Genomic DNA, 18,134 nt, shown 5'->3' with positions numbered 1-18,134 from the left:
TCCTGCAAAGTTACCGATGATTGCTAAAACTTGCACATCTTTGGAGTTTAATGGGGGAATCATTTTCATGGGCTGCAGTCTAAGCTCTATGCTGAAGTATTATTTATATTGGACAAAAGTCTCCTGGGGGTAGGTATTCAAATGGCTCATGTAATCTCATGAGGGGTATCATTTACTGCCCAGGCTTCCATCTTAAATTTCTCTTTCTGTGAGAGAATATACTATCTTTTCTTGTGACATTTGGAACTTGGGTTAAATAAAAGTTCAATTTGAATGATTTATACAGGCGTCTCATAGTTTCAATTGAAGATTTGGAATCACACGTTTCAAAACTATAATTAATTAAACAAACAAGCACAATATTGCGAGTTTGTTGTGCTGACACAATGATGAAGGTGAATCAATGATCTGATGGTGCATGTTGAGGTTTTAGGGCACTATTTGAGGTGATCACACGTCATTTAGTCAAAGGTTATTTGGTGACAAAGTTATGACCGAAAACAAGAAATTTACCTTGTTTATGTTGCTTGAACATCCACCGTGGCTATAGCAAGCAAGAGAACTGAAGATTGTGAGTTTTACTTGTGAGATCCATCTTGGAACAAGGTCGTTTGTATGACCTTTTCATCTGAGAAATGTCGAGTCGAAGCAGTTTTTCAACAAGATTCTGTTTTATTTCTTCTTGAATTACTATCAAAAGCAAGTAACAAGCTCTTCAATGGGATGATTTCCAAGAGTGTTTCGCTGCTTGTTTGTGATATGACAACTTATAGAAGATAACCTTCTTCTGCATCCAAAAGTTCTTAGAATTTTTTTTATTTCTGTTTAGTTTTGGAGCTCTCTACCCCGTTTTAGTAGTGCAGCTTTGTTACTTGTACTGAGCTTATGTGCTATATATGGAACAAAATTTATTAAAATCCAGCTCTTTCAAAGACGACCTCTGCAGCATTCTGGACTTCATGTCATAATATATCGAAACTTTTTTAAGCTGGATAGGTGACTCGAACCATGGCGGTCCTTGAAGCTTTAGCTGTTTACATATCTCAAAGCCCTTTAACATATTGCAATTTGTGTGACATAATGTATCTTTGTTTTCGAGTTTGTAACCATGTAAATATGATATGTATGCGCATATGTACGTATTGTTGTCAGCTGGTTGATATTGTTAATCAAGTACCCCAGAAACCAAGAATTGTGTGTTTAAACTACAGAATAAATGAGGCTGACAAAACCATGAGCCAAATCAGCACAATCGCATAGTTTTTCGGCTATTAAGTTTTGCACAAAAACTCTTGTCATATTTGGGTTATTCATGAAAAAATATTAGTTTTTATTATAAATATTAAAAATATTGACTCTTGGGATAACCAAATGCACTACAAAACAATCATCACTTCAACTAAAAATAAAATGAAATTTAACTTCGTTCTACTCAGTGATTTTAAAACATGTTTTGATGGCCATTGGTCAACTTATGAACCAGTATAATTTGTTCAAGTTCAAAATTGATTTCATGCACAAACTGGTTGGTGGGCTTTCTACTTGGCAGACCTGAAGCCCATCTACATTTCTCCCAGTTCTACGTTATCCACCAGCATCTCCACATTCCTTGTCCTTCTCCTCACTGATATTGTATCGTACCAGAAATGCCACAGATTGACATTAAAAATTCATCCCATAACCACGATGATTTGATATTCTATTCCGGTGGATTGTTCATCAATGATAATACAATTCCTTCTTCAATTTACAGTAGATTTTCTGGGAACATTCCTTCTTTAGTTCGTGGAAAGTGGCAGACAAGAAAGTGTGATGAGTTCTTGTGTCTGAGCCTGTCGGTGAATAGAAAAGATGGAGTGGTTAGTATTGTATCTGAGAGTTCCCCATTGGCCACGGATTCTGGAGAAAACGCACAACTTAGGTTACGTGGTCGCGGCGCGGTGAACACCACCAAGCATTTGTGGGCGGGGGCTGTTGCTGCTATGGTTTCCAGGTGCCTCGTATTTCTCTTGTTACTTTCCTTCCAATTTAAGTACCATCAATTCCAAAAATTTGAATCTGGAGACCTTCGTGAATTCCTCATTACTGTTTCTGATTCAGAACGTTTCTTGCTCCCCTCGAGAGATTAAAGCTAGAATATATAGTTCGGGGTGAAAAAAAGAAGCTACATGACCTCATCAAATCAATAGCTACGACTCAAGGATGGCAGGGATTTTGGAAAGGGAACTTGGTTAATATTCTGCGTACTGCTCCTTTCAAGGCTATCAATTTTTGTGCTTATGATACCTATAGAAAGCGGCTTCTCAAGTTGTCTGGGAATGAAGAGACCACAAATTCCGAGAGGTTTCTTGCTGGTGCTGCAGCTGGTATCACGGCTACGATACTCTGCTTGCCACTGGATACCGTGAGTGGCAATTCATTACTTGCTTCGTTTATTTACTTTTTCTGTTACTGAATCAGTTGATTCGGTACATCTATCCTTTGAAAAGTCGAGTGATTGTGTTTATTTGTTGATGAAGGAGCATTGTTTCTAGAGGTTAAATTGTGGGTTTTGGAGGTTAGTACGTTAAGTTTAAAAATATCTTGGTTTTGATGTACTTTGGAGATGTCAGATTAAACTTATTTCGAACACGTGCTTACTTTATTCACCAACTGTAGTTTAACTTTAGAAGTAAGGTTCAGGTTATGGAGGTCCAATTGTGGCTTCATCTTCATTAGTTTTGACTTTGTATATGTTTGGTAATAGGGAAAGAAACCGGTACACTGAAAATGGGAAGTAAAATGATTTTATATTTAAGTGGAAGGAGAGAGAGGTTAGAAATGAAATTTCCAATTTTGTTTTGTTTACATACCGAGTGGTTAGCTTTAGATAAACTTTTAACCAAAGATGCCTGGGAAATTGGCTGAAAATTCTTGCCCAACTCCCCATGTGCGATGTGGTTTACTTTAATTTCCTTGGTTGGGTTCATGTTCTTGATGATAGCATGTGCATGTTTCAGATTCGGACCAAGTTGGTAGCCCCTGGTGGGGAAGCATTGGGTGGTGTAATAGGTGCTTTTCAGCATGTAATCCAAAGTGAAGGGTTCTTTTCTCTATACAAGGGATTGGTGCCATCCATTTTGAGTATGGCGCCATCAGGTGCTGTTTTTTATGGTGTATATGACATATTAAAATCAGCTTACTTGCATTCACCTGAAGGAAGAAAAAGAATAGAGAATATGAAACAACGTGCTGAGGACTTGAATGCCTTGGACCAGCTGGAGCTGGGACCGATCAGGACTTTGTTGCATGGTGCCATTGCTGGTGCTTGTACTGAAGCTGTCACCTACCCTTTTGAGGTTGTAAGACGGCAGCTCCAATTGCAAGGGCGTGCATCAAGATTAAGCACGTTGGGCACTTTTCTCAAAGTAATAGAGAGAGGAGGTGCTCCTGCTCTTTATGCTGGTCTTTTTCCTAGCTTGTTGCAGGTATATTTATTGTCTTTCAGAATCATCTGTACTTATTGTTATCTCGACTTTCTAAAATGAATGGAACTATAGATAATCATGCCTGTCTCGTTCTTTGGTTGTTGTTGTTCAGGTATTACCTTCGGCGTCAATAAGCTACTTTGTTTACGAGTTTATGAAGGTAGTGCTGAAGGTGGAGTAATTAACAGGATCTTTCCAAATTATCATTATATTATTCACGCGTCATACGAAATACGATGCTTCCATGTGCTATATCCTTTTCGAGCAAAGGCTAGAGAATCAGCACGGGCTCATCCAGTACATGTTCGACATTGACATGAATGGTTCCATATGAAAAGGTTCTGCCAGGATACAGAACCTCATGAATATATATCTATCTTGCACAATTGTTTTGTACATAACTCCTCAATTTTGTTGAAATGCTAGTCATTTTTGTATTATGAGGATTATAGCTACGTTTTGCAATGTCAGGGTGTTCTATAAGAATGAAAGGAATAAAGAATTTTAATACAGTCAAGTTTAAATAATTTTTTGTGTAGAATTTCGTTGGAAATGTCAAAAGAGTGAAAATCAATCATCCTTCGTTTCTTTGGGCTGAAGCAATCCGAATTAGCCCATTAAATTAAATTGACCTAAATGAACTATGAGAACCCCATTTTACCCTCGCATGTTGCCCCACCGCCGGCTTATGTTTCGGGCCAATTCAGTCATTTCGTCTCCTAAACCCGTTGTCTACAGTTCCCATTATAAAACTTGGGTAAGCAAACTTGACCCTCTCTCAGAAGTTCTAGCAGCTGATTGCGCCCAGAGCTTCTCAATCTGTACCTTTACTCAGCCATGGATTCCACCCCCAATTCAACAATGATGGCGAAGAAAGGTATCGAAGGAATTGACAAATGTCTCAGAGTCGCTGTTTATCCATGCTCATATACTCGTGACCCACTGATCCAGAATTATTCCAACTTCAAGCGGACCTCCGAACCGAAACGGGTCATGTTTTACGATCACGGATCTTGGGCTGACTACCCGGAGGCCGTGGTCGAAGTAATCAAGCTAGGGTTTTCCGAGGGCAAGCCCGCCATCGAGGCTCGTATTCAAGGGCTTGATCGTTTTCTAGACTTTTACCGCATGCTTGAGATTGAACTGGAGTCTGGAAATCAGCGCTCTATTTCTTGGATTGATGTTGATGGTAAGTGCTTTTTTCCCAAGATTTTTATCAACAGTTATGATAATAACGATCCGGATTTTATCGCTGGCTATGAGAATAGTCCGAAAATTGAGATTGAGATTAAACTTAACAAGTTAGGTAGTTCGGAAAGTTTAAAGAGTTCGGATTTAAATGAAATGGGAAACTTAAGCAAGGGAAAGAGAGAGGAACAGGCAGAAATGGATCAACCGGAGGAGAGTTCGTTCAACGCTAAAGTGAAAAGGCCGAAAATTGTTTGTGAGGAAGAATTGCAGTCACCAAGATGGCCCAAGACAAGAGTTTTGAGAGCTGAGGAAGAAGGTTATACATTGGTCAAAAATTTGTTTTTGACGGGATTGAAGACTCTGGAGCCGGGTGCAGAAGTTACTGTCATTAATCAATGTGTGAGGAGAGGACCACTGGATGTGGCTCGTCGCCAGGTTTTCATGAAGCAGATGGAAATCACCAAACAAGCTAGAGGGGCAAGTAACATGGTTTTTGCATGGTATGGGACATCTGCGGAAGGTGTGGAGAGCATTTTGATGCATGGGTTTGGGATTCCTGCAATGGCATCAAGATCTGAAGGTCATGGCTTGGGGATTCACTTGTCCCCTGTGCGTTCACCCCAGAATAGGTATTATGTCTTTGAGATTAAGTTTTATAAGGTCTGAAGGAATTATTGTTCGACTTGAGTTTTCTTCAGACAGATGGTTTGATTTTTCTCTGTATTGATGGCCTATTATATGGCTTCTTGTTTAATGGTTGATCATCCTTGAAAAACAAGGGAAAAAATTGTTAATGCTTTTATGTTACTTGTTTTAAATCTTTTTTTGGATTTTCGTCAAGTGCATTGTTATCGGAGATGGACGAGAACGGCGAGAAACATATCATTTTGTGTAAAGTGATACTAGGAAAATGCGAGAAGATTGATGCAGAGTCTCGACAGTCTCATCCTTCAAGTGTAGAGTATGATACTGGTGTGGATGACTTGACTAGTCCTAAGTGGTATACAGTGTGGTATGGAAATATGAATACCCATATTGTCCCAGAGTGTGTTGTCAGCTATAGGACTTCAAATGTGCCAGGTAAGTCTCCTTGATTGTATGTATTCTCTTTGCTTAAAATTTGGTTTCAAACTAAGGTAAACTGTTTTACAGGTTCGGTAAATGGTGTTCTTAGTGTGAATTGGGTTCCGCCATCTCGCTTAATTGCCAAGTTGCTTTATAGGATGAAAAGTTATCTGCCTATGCCCAAGTTTCAAGAATTGCAAACTTTGTGTGGATTGTATAACGTAAGAATTATTTCTTAAAACTGTTATGTAAGTGGTAACTGGGTTAATTTCACAAAATTTGGTTGGTCATTGATTTTAATTGATATTATCCTACTTCTTTACTGTTTGCGCGACAGGAAGGAAAGTTGGGGAAAAATGTTTTCATGAGACAGTTAAGATCAGTTATTGGAGATGATCTGTTACGGTCTACTATTCAAGAATTTCGTGGCTGATAATAAGGTTTTGTCCTTATTGTGTTTGCAGTTGGAAGAACTTAAGAACTTTTCTTTCTCATGAATCATGTAGTCCATAGAACTCATTGTAATGTTACCAACTAGTTATCAAGAAAGCCCCTCAAATGTGAATCAATCTGTAGGCCTAGGGCAGACTTCGGAATCAATTTTTGAACTTTATTGATTTACTTTTAAAATGATGTTTGTTCATTGTTGAAGCCTTCATCTCTCCCTCTCTCCCTCTCTCTCTTTCCCTCTCTCATGTTTTTTTCCCTTTTTGGGTGTGTGTGTATTGGAATGGTGGGGCTGTCTCATTGGGTGATGTCGCTGTCTAATTGTTGTGTTGGCTAGTGGAATCTTTGTACTCCTAGCGTTTGCTATTAATTCAGTTGAAATTTGTTGAGAGCAACTGCTCTATGTGAATGTGTCTAGTTTGCATGGTATCTGATTTACCGTGATCTCTGGTATATTAGCTCAAACATATAGTTTGGCTCACGTTTTGATGAATTTTATGGTTTCTTTACCGGATTGGAAAGGCCTATATTAGGTTTCATGGTATTCATTGATACCTAGCAATTTATATGTAATTACCCAGACACGATGTGTGTTTTTGGTTCGTTGTGATGAAAATAGAAGTTATGGGGTATTGTTTGTGCTAGTTACTTATTAAATGGATAAAATGGATAAAGGAAGTGTGTTCTGGCCAATTTTCTGCAAGTCTTTGTGTTCTATGTTGGACGGCTATCCGATCCCGTCTGTTAGAGATTAAATTCGTCAAAAATCTCGTTGCGAACTTGAGATGTTAATTGTTAGAATTCCCACTTCCAGCTCCCTGCTCCTTCCTGTGCAGGTTGGCAAGAGGTATGAATGATGTTTCTTGTACTTTCATGACGTAAATACTTCTCTACTTTCTAAATAGAAATCTTGTTCCCTGAGATTTTAGCCTTTTGAATAATTTGTTTGCAGATTATCAACTATATTTTCCTGTATAAGAAATATTTAATTTTTTTTCATTTACTTTCTCTGTTTACATGTTTCACGAGGTCTTAACCATTTAATAGCTTGTAATGTAATAGCCTATCGAGAACTTTGCATGTTCTTTCCTGAAATCTTAACGAGTTAATAGCTTGTCAGAGGTTATCAAGTGTATCCCTCTTATACTGAAAATACTTTTTATGTAAGGTTGAGGATTCTGTTTTGTGAAGATGTATGGTTATGATTTCTCCCTTTCATTGTAGCATTAATTGATGATTTTAAATATAGGTGATGTCTTCTGCATTCTTCACTAGGTGATTCTTTGTTATCACTCGTATCTTTTTTGCTTGGAAGCCAAATTTGTCCATAGAGAATCAACTGTTTTCCTTAATTTTTCCTACTTTTATTTCTCACTGATGCCATCATCCATAGATTTATTATGCTATTCTGGTTTTCCTCAGTTTACCATTTTCTTGATGTTTATATAACCATTGCAAAGATTTCTCGATATTTTACTCATTTTCGGTTATTTCAATCAAGTTAGTTATCCTGATATTTTTTTATCCAGGTTAAGGTGCGTCATTTGTATATGATGGTTGTACCAAGTCAAAGTTTGAGTTGTTAATAAAAAATTATGCTTATTTAGTTGTGACGCTCATCAATTCTGCATTTTTAAAGTTATACTTCTATTCTCTATAAACCCCATATTCGAAAATTATTTGATGGTTTATATGTATATTTTTATTTTTTTATCCTCATTAGCCAGTGTATTGATACTCGGTTTACTGAATCCTCTGCCATGTATTTAGTGTTTTTGAGGTTTATCTAATCTGTTACACTGACAGTGTGTTAAAAGTATTTGAATTCAACCCTGCCTTGTAGAATCTCATAACTAGTCAGTGTTAAAAGTATTTGGTCTTGCCCTTTTATTTACTTCTTTTGCTTTTGTTTACAGTTTGCGGTCCTCTTTGGTCTTACCGCCAGAACTTCAGTGCATACTTGCTTTGGATGATTGAAGCATGGTGTTTTATTTATTATGCTTCAAATTGTTTTTGGCAACATTACACCTTATATCAAATTTATGGAACTTTGTCATCCTCTTGTTATTGCCATTAAATTAAGTGGTTACTGTGGTCCGTTGCTGCCGTGGTTATGATATGGATTTTAAGTAAGATGAGAAAACTTCATCCACAGTATCTTTTGCATCCCCTCTCTGAACTGCAAGTGGTCATGAGAATCAAAGAAGATGTATTTGATAGGAGCATACTGGAAGATAGTGTGTTCTTGTGCTAAAAAGATGACAAGCAAAGATATCTCATGCGAGCAGGTAATTTAAACCATATTTCATAAATAAATTCTCTGAGTTGTCTTCTTTGTGTTGCTTACAATTGATTTTTATTTTTCAAGGGCATTACATATTGTATTTGTACCTAATTAGAGTACGACCAGATGTTATCATAGTTGCACCATCTCACTTGCATTTTTGGTTACTTCTGTGTTTGTGAAGACTAATTGGGGTTTAAAATGTTCCACCATATTGTCGATGAATTTGATGTGAAACAAGTAAGATTCCAGCATTTCTGTGTGGATATGTTCTATCTTGTGACAATTATGTTCCTTCAACTTGTTCAAATGGGATGTTTTATTAACATGTCTGATGTTGGGCTGTTGATTAATGTTTTCAAAAATCTAAATTTGATATTCAAAATATTTTATGTAGTTACTTTTAGGGTTGTGTCACGTGCTTTGTATTGTGAGCTGTAGATGTTGACGTGTAATTCTCTTTAAAATAAACAAGCTGCGTGAAAAAAGCCCAGATACAAAGCCCCCGTTATAATGCACAACAGACAACTTGTGTGCTTCACCAAATATGGCCGGTGCCTAAAAATAACAGCAACATTATTTACTTGCGATTGCTATGAACTATAGTTCTGTTTGTTTCTCATTTTTCTTATTGTTACCCGTGTTGGAAAATTGCATATGTGAATGAAAAATTGAGGCTTGGGTTTCATATAAAGGGAAAGGAATTGAATTTATGCAGATCAGGGATCTGATTTTTTATCCCTTCAATTTTAGATATGAATTGAATTGGAAATTTATTATATTGTTGTGTCTCCATGTTCTGACAATACTTTTGGTGATGGAAGAAGCGGACAGTCAATGCACATAGTAGGGGAGCGAGTTTCTTGTGTTGTAAACATAAAATTAGTGACTATTAATATCTCTGGTTTAAGCTTATACCATTAATATCTCTAGTTTAAGCTTATAGATTTCCACAACTCATGCACTGAATTTCCGAGCAATTGTCTTTCTCCTCTTATTTTGTTCGTCCAACAGCGACAATATTCAGGTATACGCCCTGTTCTTTTGTACTTAGTTATTATTTGTGCTTAATTAATATTGGTTATAACTGTTGCCTTTTAGGAAACGGACGTGACTTTCAAAAACACCTGTGCAAGAGGATGAATTTGAGGAAACTGAGACGTGGGTTGAATCAATATTGACCCGGATCTGGTTTGAGTATGTCGTTATTGAACCGGTTTGGAGGTCCTGTCGTGATCTCTCTTGCAGGCCGCTGTTTGCCTACTGAAGAGCTGGATATTCTGTTAGAGTAGTTCTATCGTCGAAGTGTCTGCTGCCCGCCGCACATCTGGTTGCTCTAACTGATATTTCTCTCATCCAACAGCAGTGACTGAATAACTTCCGAACAATTTTTACGTGAAAATGTTTCATTCTTCTGATTACCCTTGATGAATGGGCTACTATTTAAAGTACTGCTTTTTTAAAATCCCATATTTCAATACCTATTGCCAAACTAAATTTCTGAATTCGAATCTATTGTGATGTTCACAACCTACGCTGTTTGTGTTGATAAATTAGTAACAAGTCATTGTATAAAGGTGTGATTTGTTTGTGTGTAGAATTTATGATATGAAGTGATTAATTGAAATTCCCGTGTGAACAGTTTGATTCGCTTGAAATAATTACAACCAAGTTTTTGAAGCATTTAGTTGTGACCAAGTTTATTTGTGCTGATGAGATCTGCGATGAACGATAGTGACATTGTGGATGTTACTGTAGCTACCGACACCTTTTTGTAACCACATTCGTTGTTCATTTGGAAACGTTAAAGACCATGCATTTTTCAATGATCAAATCTCGATTAATTAGCTAGGTGTGAAGAATTAATGAGTTCAATAATTCTTTTTACGATACGCTTTGTATGTATTTGTACCTAAAACCAAACCCCGACTGTACAGTACAGTACAGTACAGTACAGTACTTGATAATAATAATAAAAAACACATCATTTTGTGTGTGAAAAAGAGGAATATGATTATAAAGTTCAATACTGTCTCACGGTATAATAATACCATTTTGATGGCGTAAAATATTTCTCAACTGAGGGATTCTCCAACACTAATGGTGATGTATATATAGATAGATACTCGTAGTTAAAAAAAATGAAAACCATGACTATACGAGGATTGACTTGCGACTCCATTAACTTATCAAACTCAATATTCCATTCTCTCTTATATTATTCCAATTTTCAAAAAATTTACTCGATCTTTAAGAAAATGATAATTTTTATTTGAACATTTTATAAAACTATTTTCGACCATATTAATCGCGTGTCTATTCAATTTTATCATTATGTACATAAATGTTTTCTACTGGATATATTTATTTCAGTGATTTTAATTATCCCTACGTACTTTCTACTGGATGGATATAAGGCACTTCTTGAGATTGATATTGTCCCTGGGATCGTAGTCGGTTTTGTAGCTTTAGATGTTATGCGAGTAATTTTCTTGGTTGCATTTTACCAGGTAACTTGAGCTTGCTTATGGTTATGCGATTACTTGAGTTTGTTTCTATTCTAATCGAAATCTCCTATTTGTGGTGTGCCCTAAACGACGCGAGTGTTTCGAAAAGAGAAGTTAGGCTGCTTTCATTTGACAAAAGACTCGTGCTCACAAATTGAAAGCATTTCTTTTTTTTGTTCCTCGTCATTCTCCGCCGTGTTTTTCTGGTACCAAGATAGCTTTATACTTGTTGCCACCTCTGCATTTTTGCTGGAGTTTGAGTTTATCCTGTATTAGTGAAGTTTTGGCTGTCGAATTGAAATTTATTGCTGTCCTTTATTCTACAGCTGTTCATCTTAACTTCCTAATTTGCCCAGAAGCTTTTTATGACAATATATGTAACTTCCACGTGCATCTTTGAATAGGGTATAGATAGTAGTATATGAATGAAATCCCAATGGCTACTGTCAACAAGTTGGTGTTGAATGAATGGATATGCTATAATAATAAAGAAAAACATTAAATATCAAAACTTATTTGCATTCTCCATCACCCAAAGTGAGATGTAGACCATAACGTACCCTTCGTATGTGTGTGTATATATATAGTATCATTTGATAGATATGGTAACAGAAACATACATGTATCCCCCCATACACTAAGGTCGTAAGCGGGTCCCTAAAGCTGCGGTCACATCGGTTGATAGACTCACTAGAGCTATTATTATTATATTATTATTATTACAAATAAATACAACTATACCATGATTAGACCCCTTGGCTTGTGTTATTATATTGGGTGGACCTATCTAGTCTCACTACCCTACTTATATTCTTAGTTAATCTCAGATTAATCATGAATGCTGATTTAACTACGTACTGTTTCGGATTTCAATAAATAACAAGAAAATATGCGTGCGTGATATCAAATAAAAAGCCACTTGGAATTGAAGTATATTGTCAAGTATAATTAGAGAGATTAAGTAAATTTGTTAATAAAATTGGTGTTGAAAAGCTGGATAGACTGATGAATTCGTGTGCAATTTTGGACGAGGAATGAATTGGGGGTGGACGGACATGCAATTAGTTATTAACTTGAAACAATCAAGTTTGGCATGGTGGGAGAAATGAAATCATAATGATGCAGGGAAGGAAAATAAGAATATCTGGCTTTGTTAGAAAATATGATGTGGTGGAGGAGGTCCATGTCATATGCAGGATGGAGAGATGGGTCGGTTTCATAATTTTAAAATGTAAATTTTTTTATCGGTGATGGGAGAATTGAAGAGACTGACAAAAAGAGGAGAGAGATAGTGATTTGTGGGAAACAACCCCCGCGCGGTTTTCGCGCGCCTTCATGTTCCACTGTGCTAGTACTTGTTCTGTTCTGTACCCTTCCCCCCCCCCCCCCCGCACCACCACACCCACTCCATCGCAATTTATATGAGTTTCTTTGCATGTAAAATTCAAATGATTGTTTGACCAACTTCAATTCATAAATAAATAAAAGAAAAAAAATGACATTTTGGGTCGTGGAATATCACATCATATCATATAAATATATATATTACACCCTTCCCCCCCCCCCCCCCCCCCCCCCCGCACCCCCCCCCCTCGCCTGCCGCTCTCGCCCTCGCCCGCCGAGCGTCTGCTCGCCGCGCGCCCGAGCGCCGCACGCCAGATCGCCCGCCACTCCGGCTCGCCCGAGCGCCTGCTCGCCCCCGCCACGCCACGCCATCGCCCACGCCTTCGCCTCGTCCAATACGTTGAGAAATTTGATATATTCCCTTGCGAATGATTGTGTGATTTCTGAAAAAATTATGGGATGTTGCCCCCACACCCCCACGACCTGACCGGGCAGGTCGATCCCCGTAAACTCTGCTCCCCGTAAACATCTTTTGTTATCGACTAACCAAATAAATTTTTCTCTTCCCAAACTTTGCTCCTCTGCTAGGCGATGTCTTAGCAGGAAAATAAAAACTCAACATCTCCACCCTCTAACTCCTCTGCTAGGTGACACCTTAGCAGGAAAAATAAATTTAATTCTCCTCATCCACTCTTCTCCTCTGCTAGGCGATGCCTTAGCAGGAAAATAACATTTTTCTCCTCCCAAACTCTGCTCCTCTGCTAGGTGATGCCTTAGCAGGAAAATAAAAATTCACTACCCCCACCCTCTAGCTCCTCTGCTAAGCCGGGTCTTAGCAGGAAAATAAAATTCAACTCCTCCATCTAACTCATCTGCTAGGTGATACCTTAGCAGGAAAATTTAAATTCAACACATCCACCCTCTAACTCCTCTGCTAGGCCGGGCCCTAGCAGGAAAATAAAATTCAACTCCTCCATCCAACTCCTCTGCTAGGTGATACCTTAGCAGGAAAATAAAATCAACACCTCCATCCTTTAACTCCTCTGCTAAGCCAGCTAAGCCGGGCCTTAGCAGGAAAATAAAATCAACACCTCCACCCTCTAACTCCTCTGCTAAGCCGGGCCTTAGCAGGAAAAATCAAACTCTCACCTCATCATCTCCTAACTCCTCTGCTAAGCCGGGCCTTAGCAGGAAAATAAAATCAACACCTCCACCCTTTAACTCCTCTGCTAAGCCGGGCCTTAGCAGGAAAATAAAATCAACATCTCCACCATCTAACTCCTCTGCTAAGCCGGGCCTTAGCAGAAAAAATCAAACTCTCACCTCATCATCTCCTAACTCCTCTGCTAAGCCGGGCCTTAGCAGGAAAATAAAATCAACACCTCCACCCTTTAACTCCTCTGCTAAGCCGGGCCTTAGCAGGAAAATAAAATCAACATCTCCACCATCTAACTCCTCTGCTAAGCCGGGCCTTAGTAGGAAAAATCAAACTCTCACCTCATCATCTCCTAACTCCTCTGCTAAGCCGGGCCTTAGCAGGAAAATAAAATCAACACCTCCACCCTTTAACTCCTCTGCTAAGCCGGGCCTTAGCAGGAAAATAAAATCAACATCTCCACCATCTAACTCCTCTGCTAAGCCGGGCCTTAGCAGGAAAAATCAAACTCTCACCTCATCATCTCCTAACTCCTCTGCTAAGCCGAGCCTTAGCAGGAAAATAAAATCAACACCTTCACCCTTTAACTCCTCTGCTAAGCCGGGCCTTAGCAGGAAAATAAAATTCACCACCCCCACCCTCTAACTCCTCTGCTAGGCCGGGCCTTAGCAGGAAAATAAAAATTCAACACCCACACACTCTAACTCCTCTGCTAGGTCGGGCCTTAGCAGGAAAATAAAAATTCATCACCTCCACACTCTAACTCCTCTGCTAGGTCGGGCCTTAGCAGGAAAATAAAAATTCAACACCTCCACCCTCTAACTCCTCTGCTAGGTCGGGCCTTAGCAGGAAAATAAAATTCACCACCCCCACACTCTGACTCCTCTGCTAGGTCGGGCCTTAACAGGAAAATAAAAATCACCACCACCACCCTCTAACTCCTCTGCTAGGCCGGGCCTTAGCAGGAAAATAAAAATTCAACACCTTCATCCCCTAACTCCTCTGCTAAGCCGAGTCTTAGCAGGAAAATAAAAATTTTCTTCTACACGCTGCTCCTCTACTAGGCGATGCCTTAGTAGGAAAATAAAATTTTTCTTCTACACGCTGCTCCTCTACTAGGCGATGCCTTAGTAGGAAAATAAAATTTTTCTTCTACACGCTGCTCCTCTACTAGACGATGCCTTAGTAGGAAAATAAAAGTTCTCTTCCACCCCAACTCTGCTCCTCTGCTAGGCGATGACTTAGCAGGAAAATAAAATCTCTCTTCCACCCCAACTCTGCTCCTCTCTCTTCCACCCCAACTCTGCTCCTCTGCTAGGCGATGCCTTAGCAGAAAAATAAAATCTTTCTTCCACCCCAACTCTGCTCCTCTGCTAGGCGATGCCTTAGCAGGAAAATAAAATTTATTTCATCCTCACAATACAACAACATCCATGAACTTAATATAAGAACTTGGTTTTATTGAATTTCAACTGATTACATGGGAAAATGCAAAGATGAAATACATCAACAATAAATTCAAGAGTAATATTTTCTGAGGTGGTAAGCACTTCAGGGTCTCTTTGAAGCCTTGCCCTGCGCTTTCTCCAACTTTTATGCTCCTCTTATACCTTCACAGAACAAAGTTATCCACTTAGAAGCTTCTTCGAATGACTCTACAACTGCAAGACTGAGCTCAAGCTTCCATGCGAATGCTCGCGACCTCTCTTTTCTTCTTCCTTCACGATTCTTTCATAACAAAGACGTGCGACTTTTTGGTCCCCGCATAGGACTCCAACTTCTTTTCCCACAGGAAACTTAAGCTTTTGATGATAACTGGAAGCTACTGCTCTAAAATCCTTCAGGGCTGGTCGTCCTAGAATTCCATTATACGCTGACGGGGTATCTACTACAGTGAAGGCTATCATCTTTGTTACCCGCCGAAAATCAGTCCCCAAGGATAGGGGAAGAACAATCTGACCCAAAGGCAAGATGACGCGTTCTGCAAACCAATACAGCGGGGTGGATATCGGCTCAAACTCAAATCCTCCCATCTTCATTTGATCCAACGTGCTCTTGAACAAGACGTTCACAGAGCTTCCATTATCAATAAATATTCTCGCCACATCATAATTGGCAATGGTGGTCGTTACCACCAAGGCATCGTTATGTGGAGTCACAACGCCTCAGAGGTCTTCCAGCCCAAAGCTGATGACGGGGTCTTGTGGTAAGTCTGCACCCCTAGATATCTCAAAGTTCTCCAACCTTCTCCCATGTGCCTTCCGAGCTCGCCCAGAGTCTCCATCAGTAGCACCCCCCGAGATCATATGAATCATTCCTCTCGTAGGGTGGTTATCCTCATTCATTCCCCTCCTCGGTTCGACGAGCTCCTGAGAGACATCTTGACATCGACCTTCCCCTCTCTGCTCCTCGATCCTCTGATTTATCCATGGAGGGCCTTGACCACGCCTAGGGGGCGAGCGAGACCTTTGTCGACTCCTGAATGAGGATCCTTCTCGTCTATCCCGTGAAGGCAATCTAGCACTGCACCCAACCCTTCGCGACTTCTCCCACCTCTCCGTGGGCTCCCTCACCTCCATCACCTCGTCCCGACTCCTATCCAGGGGAACATGGGATGAGAATTGTCTTCTACTACTAGTTCTGTCTTCCTCTCTTTCCCCCGCACCCCTCTTCCTTCCTCCTTTCTCCGCTCCCTCAACTCTACTTCCTCCGGGCCATTTCTCCATCCTTCTGTACCGTTGGGCATCTTCCAAGTTTACATATTTCTCAGCTCGAGCCAACAGATCATCATAGCTCAACGGAGGCTTCTTGACCAGCGACTTGAAAAACTCCCCTCCCCTCAGTCCTTGTGTGAAGGCACTTATCATGATGTCAGGGGTAGCCGCTGGTATTTCCAGCGCTGCACTGTTGAAACGCTGGACAAATTCTCGCAAAGTTTCATTCTCTTGCTGTTTCATCACGAACAGGCTCAAATAATTTTTCTGGTGCCTCTTGCTGCTAGAAAATCGGTGCAAGAAGGCAACTGAGAAGTCCTGAAAAGAACGTATAGAGCTGGGTTGCAAAGTGTTAAACCACTGCTGGGCTGACCTCACCAACATGCCCAGAAACACCCTGCACCTGACTCCATCCGAATATTGGTGCAACAGAGACGCATTCTCAAACCTCCCCAAGTGTTCCTCGGGGTCAGTATGTCCATCGTACTCTCCCACATTCGACTGTCGAAAATTTGGAGGAAGCCCTTCTTCTAAAATGGTTAGTGAAAAAGGACTTCCTCTCTTGGGTGTCGGCGCTCTGCTCCCCAACTGCTGCCTCAACATTTGTATTTCTTTCCACATCTCCTCTATCTCCGGATTCTCTTCACTTGGGAGGGGTCGCGTCTCCTCCCCCCTACTCTGACTGCCCTCCACATTCTCCTCTTGCTCCTGGAGAGCGGCTTGCTCTTCTACAAACATAGACTCTTTATTCCTCTTCATTGCCTCATCCACTGTCCGGGTGATAAATTGGCCCAACTGTTCCAAAGTCAAGTTCCCCACATTCTCATTGGGATGGGTTTGCTCGACCCTCGTCTCGTGGATGGGCTGCTCAGTTCTGGCCTCTTGACGAGGTTGTTCATGTCTCGTCTCAAGATGCGGTTGTTCTTGTCTTGTCTCAACATGAGATTGTTCGGGTCCCCTCTGAGGACGCGATGATGCCGAGGTAACTCTTCTACTTCCTTTCTTGCCTACCATCTCTACGTCTCAACTCAAGTGTTCCCACAGACGGCGCCAAGTGATACTCACGGGAAATTTAGGGTCCGATCCACGCAAGCGTCACTAATCCAGACACGGGCTTCAAAATTATCCTGGGCCTGAAATCACAAATAAGACCGTTAGGAGGGGGCCAGGAGAGTATCCTGGCGTAGCCCCTCCGACGCTCAAGTCAGAGACTGAGGATATATGGGGGGAGCAGCTAAGGGCGCTGCTGAAAACAATATAGTGAATCCAATAATCATACGCTCCAACCTGGTATTTATAGAAGAATACCTGGGCTTGTCATGGGCCATTCACCTGTGGACCTTAATGATGGGCCGGGAATTTGGGCCGGATCTTGATGGGTTCATCCCTGGGTATCACACAACAACCAATAATTAATGTTATTAATATGCGTAAATGATTGTCTGAGTTGATGAGATAAATCATAAGTGGTGAACGTTTGATCGATAATCAATAGTTTGATTTTTCTTGTCAACATCTTCTCGGAGAAGTTTAACGTTCAGTGCATTTTATTTAATCGACGTGATTTACCGATTATGATGTTAGCGTAGGTGTATAAAGGGACAAACAACCAGAAACACTTGTTTATTTATGATATATATATATATATATATCACGCTTGTATATGTGTAACTTCCCAGTTAATTACTTGATAGATAGATGCTAACTAGTAATCTGTCAAAATAAGTCAGTGCTTCTCCTCCGATCCTGGTAAAAACGAAGATTGAAATCGGTTGGATGTTGATTAATATATAATGTCGGAAGAAATGATTTGACCTTAATCTTAATTCAATTTTGTAAGTAAAAAAGAAAATGGGAGACAGGTCCGGTCCAGGGTTGAGAAATAAAAGAAAGACAAGTGAACGTGGGTAGCTGCAAGTCTCACACCCACTTCACTTACAACAGGTTTCGCAAACGTCC

The 18,134-nt window shown here is 40.0% G+C and overlaps 2 protein-coding genes across 5 annotated transcripts; both read left to right on the top strand.

The window, feature by feature from the left end:
- The first annotated feature begins 1,536 nt into the window (after nt 1-1,536).
- Nucleotides 1,537-3,938, top strand: LOC142532673 (putative mitochondrial adenine nucleotide transporter BTL3). The gene is made up of 4 exons (XM_075639024.1): nt 1,537-1,993; nt 2,101-2,404; nt 3,000-3,467; nt 3,580-3,938. The coding sequence occupies exons 1-4, from the start codon at nt 1,647-1,649 to the stop codon at nt 3,646-3,648; spliced, it is 1,188 nt and encodes a 395-aa protein (XP_075495139.1). The 5' UTR covers nt 1,537-1,646; the 3' UTR covers nt 3,649-3,938.
- Nucleotides 3,939-4,166: 228 nt separating this feature from the next.
- Nucleotides 4,167-10,137, top strand: LOC142532672 (inactive poly [ADP-ribose] polymerase RCD1-like). 4 transcript variants are annotated; one of them, XR_012816592.1, is made up of 6 exons: nt 4,167-5,287; nt 5,500-5,738; nt 5,811-5,944; nt 6,061-6,163; nt 8,087-8,458; nt 9,556-10,137. XR_012816592.1 is itself a non-coding variant. In XM_075639020.1 (5 exons), exons 1-4 carry the CDS (start codon nt 4,305-4,307, stop codon nt 6,154-6,156), a joined length of 1,452 nt encoding a protein of 483 aa, XP_075495135.1. In that variant the 5' UTR covers nt 4,167-4,304; the 3' UTR covers nt 6,157-6,163; nt 8,087-8,797. The 4 variants fall into 4 exon arrangements, 3 of the variants coding, with proteins under 3 accessions (XP_075495135.1, XP_075495136.1, XP_075495134.1); XM_075639020.1 differs by lacking the exon at nt 9,556-10,137 and having other exon boundaries at nt 8,087-8,797; XM_075639021.1 differs by lacking the exons at nt 6,061-6,163; nt 9,556-10,137 and having other exon boundaries at nt 8,087-8,797.
- The last annotated feature ends 7,997 nt before the right edge of the window (nt 10,138-18,134 follow it).

This window comes from Primulina tabacum, chromosome 18 (assembly GCF_025594145.1).
Source record: "Primulina tabacum isolate GXHZ01 chromosome 18, ASM2559414v2, whole genome shotgun sequence".
NCBI lineage: Eukaryota > Viridiplantae > Streptophyta > Magnoliopsida > Lamiales > Gesneriaceae > Primulina > Primulina tabacum.
The sequence above is the reverse complement of the archived record's forward strand: the minus strand, read 5'-3'. Positions and strand labels throughout refer to the sequence as shown.

Bases quoted from the DNA above. Each gene is read 5' to 3' on its own strand.
- LOC142532672 (XM_075639020.1), top strand. From the start codon at position 4,305: ATGGATTCCACCCCCAATTCAACAATGATGGCGAAGAAAGGTATCGAA. The intron at 5,739-5,810 runs GTAAGTCTCCTT...ACTGTTTTACAG, and splicing joins TAGGACTTCAAATGTGCCAG to GTTCGGTAAATGGTGTTCTT. The intron at 5,945-6,060 runs GTAAGAATTATT...TTTGCGCGACAG, and splicing joins CTTTGTGTGGATTGTATAAC to GAAGGAAAGTTGGGGAAAAA.
- LOC142532673 (XM_075639024.1), top strand. From the start codon at position 1,647: ATGCCACAGATTGACATTAAAAATTCATCCCATAACCACGATGATTTG. The intron at 2,405-2,999 runs GTGAGTGGCAAT...TGCATGTTTCAG, and splicing joins TCTGCTTGCCACTGGATACC to ATTCGGACCAAGTTGGTAGC. The intron at 3,468-3,579 runs GTATATTTATTG...GTTGTTGTTCAG, and splicing joins TTTTTCCTAGCTTGTTGCAG to GTATTACCTTCGGCGTCAAT.